Genomic DNA, 17,663 nt, shown 5'->3' on the forward strand with positions numbered 1-17,663 from the left:
AAAGAACAGACAGGATTGGCAGGCGACAGTCCCCACACGTACATAAAGTAGTTATATTTTGTGTAATACCTAAATAATTTCACGAGGCTCTTTTGAAACAATTGCCAATATATTATTCTAATGCTACCTCCTCAAATGCAGTTCTGATTTTTAAGAAACGCCGCTAGCCAACCTGCCATTTCAGTGAAAGGACCAAGGTAAACTGTACTCACATTGACACAAAGTATCCCCTAGAGAGCAGTAGTCTTTAAATAGTCAAACTGCTAAAGAAACACCATTTGTCACCAAAGTACTTTTAATTCTTGTAAAAGTCTCTGGCATCTTGTTAGAATGTATTTGTTGCTGGAATGTGTTTGCTCCAACAACATTCTGCATCAGAGAGGTTACTCAAGAAATGCTGCATTGTCAACATTAAAAGACAAAAAGGTCATAAGTGCAGGACCAACCAGAAAAAAACGCCCAGTCTGGAAACCTCTCCCGTAAGGCACTGAGTTGAGGTGACTTTTGATCTTCTCCAAAAAAGTAATGTGCTGCTACGCCGAGGGAGACTATTCCATCTGAATGCTTTTCTGGGGCCTGAAATTGAGAAAAGGGCAACACAATCTCATGTTTATAGCTTTTAAACATAAGATCAATCCAGATGTACTTTTTTTTTTTCCACAGACTTAGTACCCATGCAAGAAACTTCATCCTGCATCTCTTTGTTCTACATGTTAAAAAATACCTACTATCTTCAAACACATCAGCCTGATCACATGAGGAGTTCCACCTGAACTTGCAACTAGGTGTTTCACTGACAGTGCCTCTGACATGTCACAAAGCTTGCACATGCTCTAACTTCAACATCTGTGTTGGATTTGCTGACAAATGAAGAGATGGACTCCAACAGAGCATTTATGCTGATCCTTTTATTGTCATCCTTAGGATGAAAGGCCTTTTCTGCCTAGCTTTGTCACTATCAATCTTGCAAAGCTTGTCACTCTGCAGATTCCTGTCTGGTTTTAACAAGTACCCTCAGAGAATTATTTGGTTAAGTGCTTTCATTGCCTGATCCAGGAAGGAACAAGGGACTTTCTGAACCTCCAAATGCTGTTCAAATATTTATTCAAAGAATAAAACACTGTTAAACATACGATAAAAACATAGCTGCAAGAAATTTTTCATTGGCAAGTTAATGAGGTCAGGGGGAGTAATAAATCCCTTGCTTCCAACTGTAAAAAGCGCAAAAGAAAATTTAGGAAACAAAACTTTTACAACTCTGTTCAGCTTCAAGATAAGCAAGTTTCCCACCAAGACTCCCTGTAATTACCTAAAACCAAGGAAACAAAATACCCAAAAAGGAAACTACTCACAGTAGGAAAAAGACCTCTGAAATACCAGTAATAAAGATAAAACTTCAAGAATTATGATGCTAAAATCCAAACTTACAGCCTAAGACCATGGAGATGAGAAAGACATTCTCCCTTGGGCTGTTTGGTAAGTTAGTGGACTAAGCATCAAAAATATGTGAGCTGATACGTAAAGCTGAGGGCCAAATTCAAAGAGCAAAACTAGAATCAAGGTATTTCAAATAAAGCAAAGCTTAAGAAAGTTATTATGACTTTTTTCACCTAAGAATGCCCAGGTGGTGAGAACAAGGCAGACCAAGGGATATCTGGGTTTCCAGCAACAGTACACTCACCGTCAGTTCTATCCAGAAGTGCCAGGGTGTAGCCTTGAGCCCGTGGGAGTAAAATACAAAGTAGTCTCCTCCTATACTAGCAACTGGCACACCATCCCCGAGGGACCAGGTGGACAGAGCTGACCCTTCATGTGGCCGAAGGTACAGAGATATGTGACTTGGACCTGCAGAGACAGGGATACATATCTAGGTGTATCAACAGGTGGATGCCGAATAACCACCAGTTTTCCTAAATGTAGGATGTTATTTGTGCATTATTATTTGTATCTTCCAAAACATGATACAACTGTCCTCCCTGGAAAAGACACTTCAATAACTTCAATTATTTCTAAGCAGTGAGATGAGATGATGATGTATGAGAGGGATAAAGCTATAAAAATGACTTTAAGAAAGGACTTGCTATAAAAAGATCAAGGCTTACTCAAAATAGACAAGGTAATCAGTCCTTCAAATAACAGCTGTAACACAACACCCACAGCTTCTAGAGTGTTATAAAACTCAATTAACTCATGCTAATCTCACAAAGCTCACCATATTGGGAATGGCACTGGAACCTGCAGTACCATAGTTAAAACCTGATTTATTATGCACATAAAAATGAACACCAATCACAAACCAGAAGCTTCAGATACTCACCAGATACTTCAAAGCTTAACCTCACAGAGTTCCTGGGCATCAGCTCCTTTGACACAACTCTAAATTGAATAGGGCTTCTTGGAACAATTTCTGGAGCAGGAAGATACCAGTTTTTCCTATTAGAAACAAAAGCCCCATAAACTAAAATCCCAAACCAAACTTATTCTCAATATAACACTCAAACGTAATAAATAAACCAAGAAGTTTTTATATAGTATAGCTGACTGTGCTGCTAGTAAATGAAATACTCAAAAGCTACTGATTCTAGCAGAAGGCAGGTAAGATGAGCTGCTTGTGGCCAGACAAATATTTAAAGGGCATATTAATAGAAAAATAGTCACCAGTCTGTCCTCTTATTATCTTCCTCTTCCTGCATTTACAAAACAATAAAAAAAGTAAGAACATCTGCATCTTCAAACTGCTACACTTCTGCTCACAAGATTTTTGGAGTACAAGAAACAGTCACAGCAGTTAGTTTTCTTCTGTCAAGACCAGCTTCTCTAGACCTCCTCTCCTGCCAGCTGGGGTGAATGGGGGCAGAAGGGAAAACACATACATACTCCTACTCTGAGCTGCCCTTTAGAGGGCCTCTCCTACACCTCTTTTTTCCACTGGTGCTTACATTGCTTTTTCTCACTTCCAACACCTACAGCTCCTGCCGCAGACCCAAAATCTCTTGCAGAGCCTCTGGCAAAAAACACTACGCCTAGACAGAAGTTGAAGCACTTTCTCAAGTGGAAGTATTATTTACTTTTAGACCAAGATTAGCCTTACTTTTTCTGCCCTCACATATGCAAGACTGCACAAATGACCAACACACTTTGGCAGTTAAGTGTTTAAGTGAAGCAGGGTTCACACCAACCAGAACATGAAATGCACTGGCAGAATCCAAGGAAGGCCACAAAAAGGGGCTTGCTCCTCGCATGGAGTTCTTATCGTTTCATTGATTTCAGGTACATAGGGAGTTATGTGAGATATTCCATTATAATCAAATCCATTAATCCATATACCAGAGTCACTTTTAACCACATTTCCACCTAAATCATGAAATCTTCTGCTTGTGTGCTAGAAGAAGAAAACAAAAAAGATACCCAGAAAGATTATGGAGCCTGTGCAGGTTGCAAGAGTCAAATATCCTCCAAGTAAGTCCTTAAGGTTTACTGCATTTTCAGTATGCACTAAATGCATATCTGAGTATTTATTAATAGATATAGAGAATTGCTCAAATAAGAAAAACACACCATAAAAAACCCTACATTCAGAAGATAATATTGCCTGTAAATATTCCCTCACCTCCCATCACATTCATTTTTTAAAAAATCCTTGCTTACTCAACTTTCCTACTTAAAATCCCCTAAAAAAAACCCAACAAAACCCCTGCTCTTTTGACACAGATGAACAGAACACAGAAACTGAACAAGGACAATTCTTTCAAATCCATGAATAATCATTGGAGTTTTTAAATCAAGCAACAAAGGGAAAATTACTCCTGTGGGGGCGAGGCAGGGGCCTGAGGGTAGAGTGGGAGGTAGGTTAAGCTTTGAAGAAACCAAACAGCCTGACAAACAACAGAGGCAACACAATATGCAAGGCTTTTCTTACCTGGAGAAAGATGCGCTTAGGCTTTGGATTAGCTGCATTAGAACTGTAAGGGAAGAAGATTCCACTACACACCAGAATCAGAGTGACTCCAAACACAGTAGTTAAAGTTATTAACGTTGCTTTTGTGCTTTTCACAAGGTAAATGAAGTTAATCTAGAGAATAAAAAGACAGCCCAGCTATAAAACTGCAAGACTTAAGAAATAAGACACTATTTGTATAAATCTAAAATCCAATTATGGAACTGAAAGTATATTAAAAAGATATCAATCCAAGTACTACCTGACACAAGACACTTCTTTGTAATCTCAGGATGTAAAACCAAAAGAAGCAAAGCTCTTTCTAAAGCAGAGCTTTAGAAGTTTTTTTAAGCATTTGCCAACAAAAACCTAGCACCCCTCTGGCAAGGGCAGCAGCAAATATTTTTTTTTGCATGTAGTATATGTGTTGTTCACCCACACACTATACTTCACCCAAAATGAATGCCTGTTCAAACTCCAGCATTGAATTGCATATTTTACACCAATCTTTACTGTCAGTCATCTGTGATGATTTAGTAAATCATCACAGAGCAGTTATATTTTTATAACCCCTACTTCAAGAACTTCTCTTTTGAGTCACACAAAATATGGAGTCTCTGGCATACTTCCTAAAGTTTCCTTTAACATTTCAGATTTTGTCAAATTATTATAAAGTTCTACTATTAATTTAGAAAAACATTCATGCTAAACTCTAGAGAAAGTTTCAAAGTCTTAAACAACATGTTCAAATTCTACTTACAAAATAGGATGACAGAATTATAGTGATGACCACAATAAATCCTGCCAACACCACATCTGGAGGAATTTCTGAACCACTTCGTCCCATGATAGGTGTAAACATTTCAAATACAGTCCAACTAAGATACATCATATACAGATAAGGAACAAACATTCCCAGCATGTACATCATGACAAACTTCATTGTGGCACCTACAGGAGACGAGAAAAAAAAAACCCAAACCAAAACTGTAAAAGGATGTAAACATACAGCTTTACTAATATATCCATATACTTCTGCAGGGAATGAGGATCCCATTTAACATCGCCAATGCCCATGTAACTCTTTCAAAACTAACACAGAAACTGCACTTCCATTAAAAAAAATAAATTAAGCAGGTCTTCTGTCCCAAACACTGTTTAAATATTACAGAGAGAATGTTACTCGGTGTATTTTTTTTTTTAGAGCAGTTCTTCATGCTTTCAAACCATCTAGTTCAAGAACATTTTTTCATGTTATAAAAATGTCACATGTGTTCTTTGACTGTTCAAAATGCAAAGCATGGGATTTCTTTTGCTTAAATATTTAACTGAGTTTGGAGGAAAACACCCAATGCACAGTAATAGTGACAGATTTTGAGATACACCACTCCCACTGCCCTCTCCTCCCCCAAATGCATACCTTTTTGGCTGAACTCTTTATGGATGATCAGTTTAGTGAGTAAAGGAAATGCTATCCATAACGTACAAATAAACGCTGAACAAATGCCCCTCTGAGTTATCACAACCAAGGCTATAGACCAAATCATCAATGAAGCATCAAAAAAAATATCTCCCAGATACTGCTCATTCATACCCTGTAACAAAAAAAACGAAATACACTAATTACCAAACATATTCCATGTATCACATCTCAATAAAACACAAAGAAAAATCCTAATTTCTTGTATGTAATAGTTTTCCCTGGACAAAACAATTTTGACAGGCACGATCACACCATAGAATCATAGAATCCTAGGGGTTGGAAGGGACCTCGAAAGATCATCTAGTCTAACCCCCCTGCCAGAGCAGGGTCATCTAGAGTACATCACACAGGAATGCATCCAGGTGGATGGATCCAGGTGGATCCATTTTCTTGCCATTTAGAATAATCCATGACAGTATAGGTTTTTTTATTATTATTGTTATTTAAATCTGCTCTGACATGGCTTGAAAAAGGCATTACACAGCTTCGGAAGGAGGGAGGAAAGGAATGCACAAATGACAATACTGAGAAGATGGAGGGCTAATGGTTCAGGTACACAGGCAAGTCAGGGCCTTTTTATAAAATCCATTGGCATTTATGAAGGATATAAAAAAGTTACACAGTACTCATGTGTGAAAAAATTACCTATTATCTCCTGAGATTCTAAACCTGGTTTTGAACAGCATCTGTTAATTACACAAGCACTTATTAGTCGACAAATATTATAGTGGTCTTCTGATATATCATGCCACAACTTCAAAAGCCTGCTTTTTAAAACATTATTTGTTTTGAAAAAAATACACTAATGGGTCAGATAATACCAGACATGCTTTCAAAAAATAAAGCAGTTTAACCATCAAAACGTGTTTTGGTTTTCTGTTGTTTTTCTGTAAATTACATGGGCAATGTTGCAGTGTTTGTAGTGCAAGGTTTTCAATCATGCAGGATTACTTGCCTGAACAATGGCTATCAGAAAACATCTAGTTCAGTTTTGGGCTGAGAAAAAAAAAGCACAAGAAAAAAGAAAGGAGAAGGGAAGAAACATGTATGTTCCCAAACCTATTTCCAAACAAAAAGCTTCTTAATTCACACCAGAAAAAACTTACGTACTGCCTGTGATAGCCAAGTAAGAGATTAGCTTCCAAAGTTTTTTGCAACTTTAAATACAATGTAAGTTACAGAAGCAGCATAAACTGCGTGGTGCACTGCAAGCTACAGCATGCAAGAAAATCAAGACTCATGGTATCAAGTTGGTTAATCTGCAGATTAGAGGGAAGAAGATCCAGAGCCTGGAATGGCTGAATGGTTAGCAAAAGTATATTCTCCCATCGGCTCTTTCAAAACACTAGAAAATGGTGACACCACACCTATTTTAAAATGGCTTGTCTTTTCCACAGAAGGACAACTCCACATACTTATGTTTGTTAACACACACATGCCAGTTAACACTGCCCTTCCTGAAACAATTAAAAAACCCTCTTCCAGATAAAGGCATGACTGATCCACTCAGGACTTTCCATACAATCAAATTTCAGTAATTTCTTAAGACTTTTTAAATATTTGGATGAAGCTGGATTCAGCTGACAATTTAGGTTTCCTAAATTCCCTTGCCCAAAGCTTGTACAAATGACCAAGAAGGTAAGTAACAACAAGCTGAATGACTAAACATTATGGTGCCTAGAACCTAAACCTAACAGGGTCAAGCAGTCAACTTCTGTCCTGGGAAGAGACTGTCAGACACCTCAAGGCATCACCCCAAGGCCCTCACTCATTTTTAATACAAAACCATTACACCATCACCTCCACATTTTAATGGTTATAAGCTATAATTATGGTATTATTATATAAGTTAAATTGTAGTGGTTACTCTGTAAAAAAGAATGCTAATCAAAACAGGTACAAAGACAGTAATCATGAAAAGTGACAACACTGGAAAAGTAACACACTAAATCCTGACTAAGCCTTGCAGGTGTCTGAATATCCATTACCTATGGCAGAAAAGAACATGGGCTATCAAGAGCTCTGGTTCTATCTCCCTCTGTGGTCAAAATAACTAATAATCAGAGTAATTATAGGGAGAAGGGTGACTACTCACATTTTTACAAAAGCTTCACTTAGAAAGCACTGTACAGCACAGAAGACTGTATTAGAAAAGGACATGACAACTAGAAATTCTGATAGATGCAAGAAAAAACCTCTCATGTGAACCATCTGAAATATTGGTAATATTTGCTTTGAAGATTATGAATACAAGTTACCCCACCAAAACAAAACACATAATAAAAAAATAATGAGAGAAGTGGAATTTCAAGTTTTACAACCAAATGTAAATTATACAGTAGACTGAATAAGTAATACGAACATTGAAAGATACATAAGGATGTACCATACCAAAAATAATTGTTTTCATTTAGAGAACCTGTCATACAAGTACACATTTGAGTATAAATGTAGATGCCCTAATTACCAAGAACCTTGAAAGGTATCCAAAATCTAAATTCTCCAGATCTTGTTCTGATCTCTTATCACTGAAATGATGGCAGGAAGGGAAGGTGCGGACAGTGAAAAAAACTGTTTCTCATTCTCTCTTCTACTGTCTTTTGACTTTTTTCCTGATACTCCAAAAGGTCACTAGCTAAGATAAAGCCTTAGATCACAAAACTCTTAACTCTCTGAGTTAGTAGGGCAATCCCTATGCTTAGATAAAGCAATTTTTACAGCAACATTTTAAACACTCTTGTCCAATACAGAAAACTTTTTGTATGTTTTTAATGAACTCGAAAATCAGGCCTTCCACTGACTAAACACTACATTACCTTTGAACATTAGAAACAAAGTCAAACTTACCTTATAGAAGAACTTCTTGGCTAGCCTATGTACAAGAATGAGCTTAGCTGCAGCTGCAGTTCCATACAGAAACACAGAAACATAGAAATGGGTGTACCAAGAAAGAGACCGTCCAATGACAGAGACAAACGCTGCCACAAGAAGGACTGTCACCAGCGCACAGACCCAGCTGAGCAGTGTTAAGCCAAATGCAGTAAAAATTTTCTTCAGGTTATGAGTGGCTATGGAAAAAAAAAAAAAAAAGAATTTTCATTCAACAGTCAGGTATTCCACTTCAGGCCACCATGAAGACTGTAATGACCCCACAGTATAATGGTTGCAACTTTTTCTTTGTCCAAAACTGTTTGCTGGATTTTGGAGGAGGAAGGGGAGAGTGGGAAGGGTGTTTGGGTTGATTTTTTTGTTTAAAAAGGTAGGTTCATATACACACCTGAAGAGGTCTAACTAGAAGATTTAAGTTGTTTTACACCCTTTATTAAGTTTTGTTATTCTTTTCCCAATCTGTTGTTTTCCTATTTGCTCCTACCTATGGACAGATTGTTAAAGGATTTTGGAGACCTACCTACACTAACAAAGTGTTTAATATAGATACTAAGTAATTTTTTCCCCCCCTTTTCAAGTCCTTACAAGATTTCATTCTAATCATGAAAGAATGAGAGACATAATAATGATTCATAAATGCTACACATCTAGGCCTATCAAAGTCTTTTTTCATCATAATTATTCACAGTTGAAAGACTTAAACACAAAGCAAACCCTATGGCACGCCACACACCTAACATTTATTTCTGAAGTTTATCTAAACAGATACCATAATTGCCTGAATGTTTCTTCATCTATTAACTGCTACTTGTTGAGGAAGGGTGTGTCTTCTTTTTTCTAAGAACTAGACTTACCTCTGATTTTGGGCTGTAATACTTTCTTGCCTAAATAAAGAAAAGCAATTGCTGCTGTAATATAGTTCACGATGGTGCCAACACGAGCCGGATATGCAAGGACAAATAAGCCGAGTACATCAAAGAACACAACATTTCCATGTCGATACTCAAAAGATTTCGTCAACTTATCTGAAGTTGCCAAGTATTTTAGGACAGCTAGAATATTGTCACCTATTAAAAAAGCAGATACAAAACATAACTATGTCAGGGTTCATGAAACAGTATACAGCATTCCTTTAAAGATAATCATTCTTAAAAATTAAACTGTATTGAAATACCCTCAACATGGATGGGAATATACAACTGATCATTTTGCAAGAGGTATTTGATGGTATGCACAGCATAGTATTTTCATGAGTTAACTAGAGCTATCACTACAATAACTATACTTGAGAAGCTTCATGCATGTAAACACTGCAGCAATGAAGGAAGCAGTCAAACTTTCAGTCCAGATGTCCTTTTTCAGATCTGGTAATAAAGCACTGCACTTCAAGGGTAACGCATAGAAGAGTTCATAATCTATTAATCTTTCTCTTTTTCTCCACACAACTAGTAACCCCTCTATGTCTCAATGACAATTACCTGCCTTTCTTCCCCTAGATGATTGTACAGTAAGAGACAAGGCTATTTTCCTTTGCAGCCTAAAGGCACCAACCACTTTTTCCTTTCCCACAGTACAGGCAAAAAACATGTAATCAAATGAGAGCAGCTGCTCTCAACTATCATATTCCTTTTACTTTACCTACATACAAGTGCGTACTGACCTGAAAGTTTGGGGTTTTTTTTATTGTTGTTTTTTTTTTAAGGTGTGACACATTTAGCAAGAGATGTTCTATGTAACCATCACAAGCAGTACAATAATTTTTCCAACAGGAATTTACTTGTCTTGCTTTTTGTCTTGCAACTGCATTGGCACAAGAAAGTGTTTAAAGCTCTTACTCATCCTGGACATCTAGGCTGGCTTCTGTCAATGGGAAACAGTCAAAATCGTGGAGGGATTTAGGATTATCTTAGTTTTTCCTGGGAAAATAAATGTCTTTCTCTAATTTTCTTTACTGCTGTCTGTCAAACAGCCTGCTATAAGCACAACCTGTTAGTAGAAAACAAATTCTGTTTATCCACAGTCTGCGTGCCACCACAAAAATTTGTATGGGATTCATTCTATAAGAAAAACCTCTGTTGGCAGATCAGTCTTCAGGTCACCAACTTAACCATAAGCTTCTAATGATGAATGTTACTCAATAAGAGGACTTATTAAGAGAAAACGGAACTTAAAATCCTGAAGAGTCAGGTATCAAAGGCTAGATTATAACCTTAATTAAATTCCAGTTATTTCCAAACCAGCATCACTGGATGCTCATAAAATTTGTTTTCCCAGGTTTACCAAATACATTTCCTTTGTATTTTAAAGAAATGCATTCATTAAATTCTTCACTCTTGAGAACACGTCTAGCATGTTCTAAATTTCTAATTGAAATTATGTATTTCTTGTGATGGTAGTCCTGCAGCAAAATGAAAAAGCAGCTACAACATTACTCTTTGTTAAGTTACCAAATTACTGAAATACCAACCGGCTCTCTGGATGGAATCTGTTAAAATTCTGTCTGATGTGTCATACTCTGTGTGATAAATGTAGCCATTTTCAATAAAAGCCAAGTCTATTCCTACAGAAAGAGAAAAAGCATGTTTGAATTTATGTAAACCTAAAACCTCAGAGCAAACATGTGAAAGCCTCAGATACTATTTTCACACAAAATGTTGCTCTATGTTGTAGCCCACTCATTATCCTTAAAGATGATCAAAATGGTCAGCTTTGTAGAAGAAAGACTAGCTGGGACTCCATGTGTCCTTTAAAAAGGACATTTAAAACACCTGTCATCTTCATGTCTTGATTTGTATGACACTTGTATACAAACCAATCTCTGCTGGACAAGCATGAAAATTCTTAATCATATCAGCTTCAGAGAAGATGTGCAAGGTGCTATCCAAACATTTGCTACTAAAACATAAAGAGATCCATGCTGAAATGCAGTAAAAAGCAGCACTGTGGAGCTATAGAAACACCTTCTCAAAATACCACGGGCCTATTTTTTTACTTCTGACTTGTAAACAAATAGGCAGTCTGAAAACTCCTCTTCTAAAAGTACAAATAATTTGTAAAAATATAGGAAGTTATTTTAAAAAGTTTTCTGCAAGATTAGTTACACATATTCCCCTCAGTAGCATATACAAAAAGCTGCTGTCTGCAAACTGAATGCTCACAATTTTGCAGATGTTTAACAAACCAGACCTCAACACTACCAGTGGACAACGAGGAACAAACTAGTTCTTTACTTCAATTATTTAATTTCTATTTGTTTAGAAAAAACAGGCATCAGAAAGAATTCCTTTACAATTTGTAATTCGGGTTATCACTCTGAACATATAAAGAACACACTGTACAAAATCAGCTACTTTATTTTCAGGCTCGAACCATATTCAAAAATACCACTTTTCTTGAAAATGACTCCAAATATGTCCTATGCCAGACAGGAACAATGTTACAGAAGTTTATATTCCTTTTGTGTTCCACAATTGTTGCCACTGGTCATTCTCTGCAGATAGCAAACTCTAAACACAGCAAAACCAAAAAACTGCTGTCCTGTGCTTAATTATGACAAAGAAAAAATAATGGAATTGCATCAATTAATAACTCACTATCTTAAAGACAATTTTTGTTTATCCATTAGATAGACATTTAATTCCTGCAAGCAGGTCATTAGCATAATTATCAAGATGTTTGAAAACAGAACATTTAATAGCATACTTTAATTCCTGGAGCATTTTCCTGATTTTTCAGGAATTTTCTACCACATGGTGTCTTTAATGAAAACAGCAGTCTCCCCCAAACCATCCTTAACAACCTGTACAATGGAAGAAATCTAAAGGCTCTTGCCTTAGAAAAAAAGCAGGAAAATTTGCTCCCAAACTGAAGGACAAACCAAATCTGAGAACCTTCACATTAGTGAACTATAGAACAGTTTCCTTACTATAAACTTAAGACTGCACAAGGCTCGTTGACATGTCTTCTGCTAACATACCTGGAACATTGCCAAAGTCTCTGTAGATCCGGAAGTCTGTATCTGCTGGGATAATACCACTCTGAAATACTTCCTGTGCCACCACAGAGGCAAAGGGATGTTTGGCTGCAACTACATATGCTTGTACCAACCAAGGATTCTCAGGTCCTAGCAGAAGACGAGCAAAAAGTTCACAAATACTTTTTGAACTTTAGTTAAGATTTTATCTTTGTGGTTACAAAGAAGTAATAGCGAAGGAACTCACTTGAGTTTTAATGCTGCTGCTCCACAGGGTATATACTATAAGGGCATTTGTGTTGGCTGAATGACTCACACTTCAGAGAATGATTTAGTTACACTTCAGAGGAAGAGAAAAAAAGCAAACCACTGATGCCTCTAGTATTTAGTGGCACAGCAGATAAGCCAGCTCACAAAAAAGACCCAGCACTAAGAACACAACACCTTTAGCAGAGTTTCCAATTAAGCATCCATCTATCACACCTCAAAGTTGTTGTTTAGAGAAATGTCTCCACTAAAGCATTCCATGCAAGTAAGCAATTAAGCAGCTCCAGCAGTAGAAGGAAGTCTGAAGTCCAACAAGGATGGAGCAAAAGTTGAATTGTAGCCTACAAAACACAAAAGTTTTGCTGCTTCCTGAGAAGATGTCAACATCTCCCTCCAAAGAATCTGAAAGAGCTGCTGTGAAAATTAAATAAAGCATATGAAAGTATAACTATGCAAAATGTAAAAGATGTCCAAATCTGTTTTTCACCTATTACCTTGACATAAAAGGGAAATACAGATCATGTAACTTTGTACTACACAGGATTCCCACCTATGAGGCAACTTCTGCAGCAGTGCTTTAGCCTACATGTATGCAAAGACAGAGAGCAACTTACTTGCTGCATAGGCCTGGGAAAGAGGCACAGACGTTCTCCTGTCTTTTGCTTATGAGTCACTTTCAACACTCCTTCAAGTCTATATTGTTTATTATCAAATTATTTTGGTGTAGAAACTGGACACAGTGCAAGCTCATACCTGTTTGAAAAACAAGTTCTTTTCCTCCTACACCTGCTGCCTCCAGGTTAATAAAAGCTCTAATTGACTTGGCCCACTCATGTTGTGTAATGAAGCCATGACTAGCCTTGATGGGGAAACAAACAAACAAACAAATATATAGGTCAAATATCTTCCAGACCAGCCTAAAATTTATTTTCCATTATGATCATAACTCAAGATTTGACGAGGCAGCCAGATCACTTACAACATAAACAAATGCAGAAAATCCAAGTCTCTGAATGAAACTGATATTTACAATATTCTTAATCTACGTATATTTTTCCCTTTGAAATCAAATACATTTTCCTCAGAATGTTAAGATTGACATTTAACTAATATTTCAATAGATTAAACACAAGTTATATCTACAGTTACTCCGTTAACAGAGTCTTAATATACAGCTTTAATGTGTGTATCTCATAGTTCTGGCTCATTCTCACCTGTAAAATATTTTCTTCTGCACCATTAAATAAGAATATGATGGCATGCTGTAGGGGCTCTGATAATTTTGAAAGCGTGCTAAGTATTTCAAGCATCACTGCGCAGCTAACAGCATCATCACTGGCACCTTAAAATAATCAGCAGAATAGTATGGTTTACAACAGACATGCAGAATTTCAACAAAGAGCAGACAGAAGCTTTATGATATCTCAGTTACTTAATCTAACAAACGTACAGTTATGTCAGGCTTTAGTGTATTTTCTGCTAATGCTTGTACCCTGTGTCTATACTTGTTAAAAGCAACAGCATAAAGAAAAACAATGCTCAAAAGTTGAGCAAGTGAAGTACAAGGTATCAAATCCAATACTGCTCTTCCAGAAAAGCAACTAGCTAGGTTACTAAGCAAAGTGGTATTTATCCATTTTCTAAGAACAATACAAACAAACATGGACATAACTGTCACTTTCACATTTCTGAAAAATAAACATTCCTACACAAGTCACTCTATGGCATTCTCAAACTGTAACTCATTCAAGTAAGTGGACAAGATCTCAAAGTAATATTAGGCCAAGACTGCAAAACAGGGCAAACATCAGACTTCATACCTCTAAAACATTCTTAAAATTAAAGTACACAATGTAATACATTATTGTAATTATCACATTCTTTTCATCACCCTTCTTTCCTTGCTAAAACCTCCTTTTGCTCTGAGCTCAGCAGTCTGTCTGCTCTCTCTGAGGTCCTCATTCAACACTATTCTAGACTTACTCTCACTTCCTTACCCCTCCTTCCCATGCCCTGCCATTTTTTTATCTTGATTAAGGAGCCATATTTTAGTCGAGGTCTTCCCTGCCCCATTTCCCTCACTTTGGTGCAAGCCGTAGCAACACCCAACCCCACTCTAAATAATAACATCTGAGAACAAACTGAAAAATGTAACTTCATTCCTTTAAGCCTGGGTTGCATGTATGATGCTGACTTGCACTGAGATGACAGTGTGATCAGCCCTTAGCACACTAATAGGGCAGATGAGTTAGCTGCTAAAACTGTTTAATTTACACATTAAAAAGCAGCTTTTTCTAAAGACATATCTGCCCTTCCATGAAAATGGCATATTCCTGATACAAACTCAAAACTGTTCAAATTTAGCCTTAGGTTATCATATGAAAATACTTCAGAATAAATAAATAAGCCCAAAGTCTTTCCAATACACTGTTCTTTAATCTGCTTCTCAGAAAATTAATGTTTTGCTCTGCCAAAAGCTTTCCAAAAGCCCATCCAAAAGACCGGATTTAAAGGCCTAATTATATTGTTACCAGAATCAGCAGTCTACTCTTGGCCCCACAGTTCTTTTATTTAACTTATGCAGTGTTAAAAACTCAGCAGAGAGGTGATTATAGCTTTCAGTGAGATTAATCACCTATCTGCCTCGCTGTGAGACTAAGAAAAAAAGAAAGTTATTGGTTTCAACATACAGATTTACATCTGACTAAAGCAGCCATGTAGCCACAGACTATGACACAAGGCACAGAGCAAGTATCATCTTCAAATACTTCATACACAGCAAAACAAACGGGAGGTTAAAGCAGATGATTTGGCAAATATCAGCAACCTAAGAAAACCACTTTAACCTGTACATCTGCAGTGATAACATCAAGGATGTTTCTGCCTTCAAGTTTATCAGAAAATAATTAAATAAGCCATATGAACTGAAAATTGGTAGGCAACTGTAAGCAAGTAACTTGGAAAAATACAGAAGAACAGGAAAAAAAAGAAGGCTCTTCCTTAGGTTATGCACAGGTTTTACACTAAAGAAACGAAAGACACTGCAGTTCCTCACTGCTGTGACACGGGGCTGGGCTGCTTTGTGATTAAGGGCAAGCATACCAGCCAATTCCGAGCTCCTCCAGAGTACAATCCTACACAAATCACAAATATTGTTTGGCACTTCTGTGAAAGGCTGGTGAAGTATTTTACTGAGTAACTGTAAAGAGAGTACTTGATGTAGACAAAATCCTGTGCTACAACGCACAGAACTGGGAACACAATTCCTACAGGGCATCAATTTAAAAGACCCTTCTCAATAATCTTAGTATTATGTTTGTGAAGTGTTAAGTCTAGGCAGCCATATTTAGACTAAAAATACAGTAATTAACAACTCGCAGTTCCTAAATCACAGAGCTTAAATGATGATGATGATGATCATAATGCCGTTATTAATGTGTATTTGGGAGCATATCTTGCTCAAATACAACTGAGCAGAAATTCTGTGCACTCTTTGTTGACAGAAAAAAGGCACAGAGTATAGCAAGTGCTTTGCTTCTCTAGCTAATATGCAACTGCTTTTGCAGTGATGAAGACTATTTACAAGTGTTAAACACCAGAGGGTTTATCCCCCAAAATAAAATGCTGTGTGGAGCAGAGAAACACAAAGAAACTTTAGTAAAAGCTGTGCTGTTAATGGATACCATGAAACCTGAAGGTATTTTTTAACTTAATACTACTGAGATCTGAAGGTATGTCTCAACTGCAGCAACAGGCACACACCAGTAGGTGAGTGTTACCACAGATGTTTTTGTGTGGTTTTCAGCTCCCTACCTTCCTGGCACCGTTAAAATAATGTATTTACAATGCTGCTTACATGCTTGTTGTAATAATTATTTAATATTATCAGATTTATAATAATGCAGACTGACACGAATAAGAGAGTGACAGTGAAAGTAGCAGTGAGAGAGGTACACACTACCAAGGTAGCAGTACCTTACTACAGTCTTTTCAGTGATCTTTGTAGTGTTTTTGAGTGCAGAAAGAAAAGAAATATTGTCAGAGATTAAGGATATCACACTGTAACTTGATATAAAGTACAACACCAGCAAAGGGAGGCAAAAACAGATGGATTAGTGTGGGTGGAAAGAGCCTCTGGCAGAAAGCATCCTGTGAAAGAAAAGCCAGGATTAAATGCATAACAAAGTGTGGAAGGACCTGAACAACAGGTGGAAGCAGTACAGGTACTACATGCAGAAGCAGTGAATTACAAGGCAGATACAAGCAAACTTTCTAGAAATCTAAGTAACTTGCTGCCTACTAGAAAGCAAGCAAGAAGTTGTGACTTCAGCAGGCTCTACCCGTCACTCTAAATACTGAATCTCACTGAAATCAAGCAGACTAGCTGGTACTTGCACTATTCCAGCACGTGGCTATAAGGCTACTTGGTATGAGAACACAGCAAGCCCAGCTGTGTGGCTCACGTAACAGACAGAAAGGCGGAAGGAACGTGTGGACCTACCCGGGCTATTTGGTACGGAATCAAAGTGACAATTGGATAACACTGCGTGCTCAGCTCCATTTCGGGGTTCCAGCTTCACTACAATATTGGTTATGTTTGCATAGTAACTAGTAAAGCCTCCTAAAAAGTCAATGCTGAAGGAGCCCGTGGGCCTCTGTATGTCTACATATATCTTGTGGGCATCTGTGCTTTCTCTTTCTATTGCCCTAATGTGCTCTAAGAGGTAGTTAACTGCAAGAACTTCATTTTCTGGACTTCCAACTGTCCTGGGCCCAATTGCTGTTATGTTGTCAAGATATCTCCTGTAAGACATAAATTGCACATTCAGCATCAACACGTTCAGCATTTAGTATGTAACTTACGTACAGCCGTAACAGTTTCGTACATTGCTCTATTTCAAAACTCAAGATAAGTGGAAGAGACTTAAAGCAACTGTGTAGCAACTGTAGTCAAGCTGCCAGAGATCATTATGGCCACAGGCATATTGCTCTGCTCAGGGGCTCAGGGCTCCTCATCCTGCCCATCATGATATGGAAACAAACTACTGGTTTCTGCGTGAACATACCAACCCGAGCAGAAGCAGCAGGGAGATGCCAAAGGCTTTACCTTCAGC

General features: G+C 37.4%; 1 protein-coding gene across 1 annotated transcript in view; it reads right to left on the reverse strand.

Annotated features, from left to right (window-relative positions):
- Positions 1-411: 411 nt before the first annotated feature.
- The window catches only part of ERMP1 (endoplasmic reticulum metallopeptidase 1), a 21,218-nt gene continuing 3,966 nt past the window's right edge, over positions 412-17,663 (reverse strand). Inside the window, exons 3-16 of the mRNA XM_010000652.1 lie at positions 17,051-17,352; positions 13,764-13,891; positions 13,303-13,408; positions 12,286-12,432; positions 10,777-10,869; positions 9,164-9,376; positions 8,268-8,488; positions 5,358-5,532; positions 4,698-4,888; positions 3,920-4,072; positions 3,180-3,382; positions 2,318-2,433; positions 1,682-1,845; positions 412-576 (exon numbers count right to left, since the gene is read on the reverse strand). Of these exons, the coding sequence (XP_009998954.1) occupies positions 412-576; positions 1,682-1,845; positions 2,318-2,433; positions 3,180-3,382; positions 3,920-4,072; positions 4,698-4,888; positions 5,358-5,532; positions 8,268-8,488; positions 9,164-9,376; positions 10,777-10,869; positions 12,286-12,432; positions 13,303-13,408; positions 13,764-13,891; positions 17,051-17,352 (2,377 nt within the window). The remainder of the gene's footprint in view (positions 577-1,681; positions 1,846-2,317; positions 2,434-3,179; positions 3,383-3,919; positions 4,073-4,697; positions 4,889-5,357; positions 5,533-8,267; positions 8,489-9,163; positions 9,377-10,776; positions 10,870-12,285; positions 12,433-13,302; positions 13,409-13,763; positions 13,892-17,050; positions 17,353-17,663) is intronic.

The sequence above is a fragment of the Chaetura pelagica genome, unplaced genomic scaffold (genome assembly GCF_000747805.2).
Source record: "Chaetura pelagica isolate M959 unplaced genomic scaffold, ChaPel_1.0 scaffold596, whole genome shotgun sequence".
Taxonomy (NCBI): Eukaryota; Metazoa; Chordata; class Aves; order Apodiformes; family Apodidae; genus Chaetura; species Chaetura pelagica.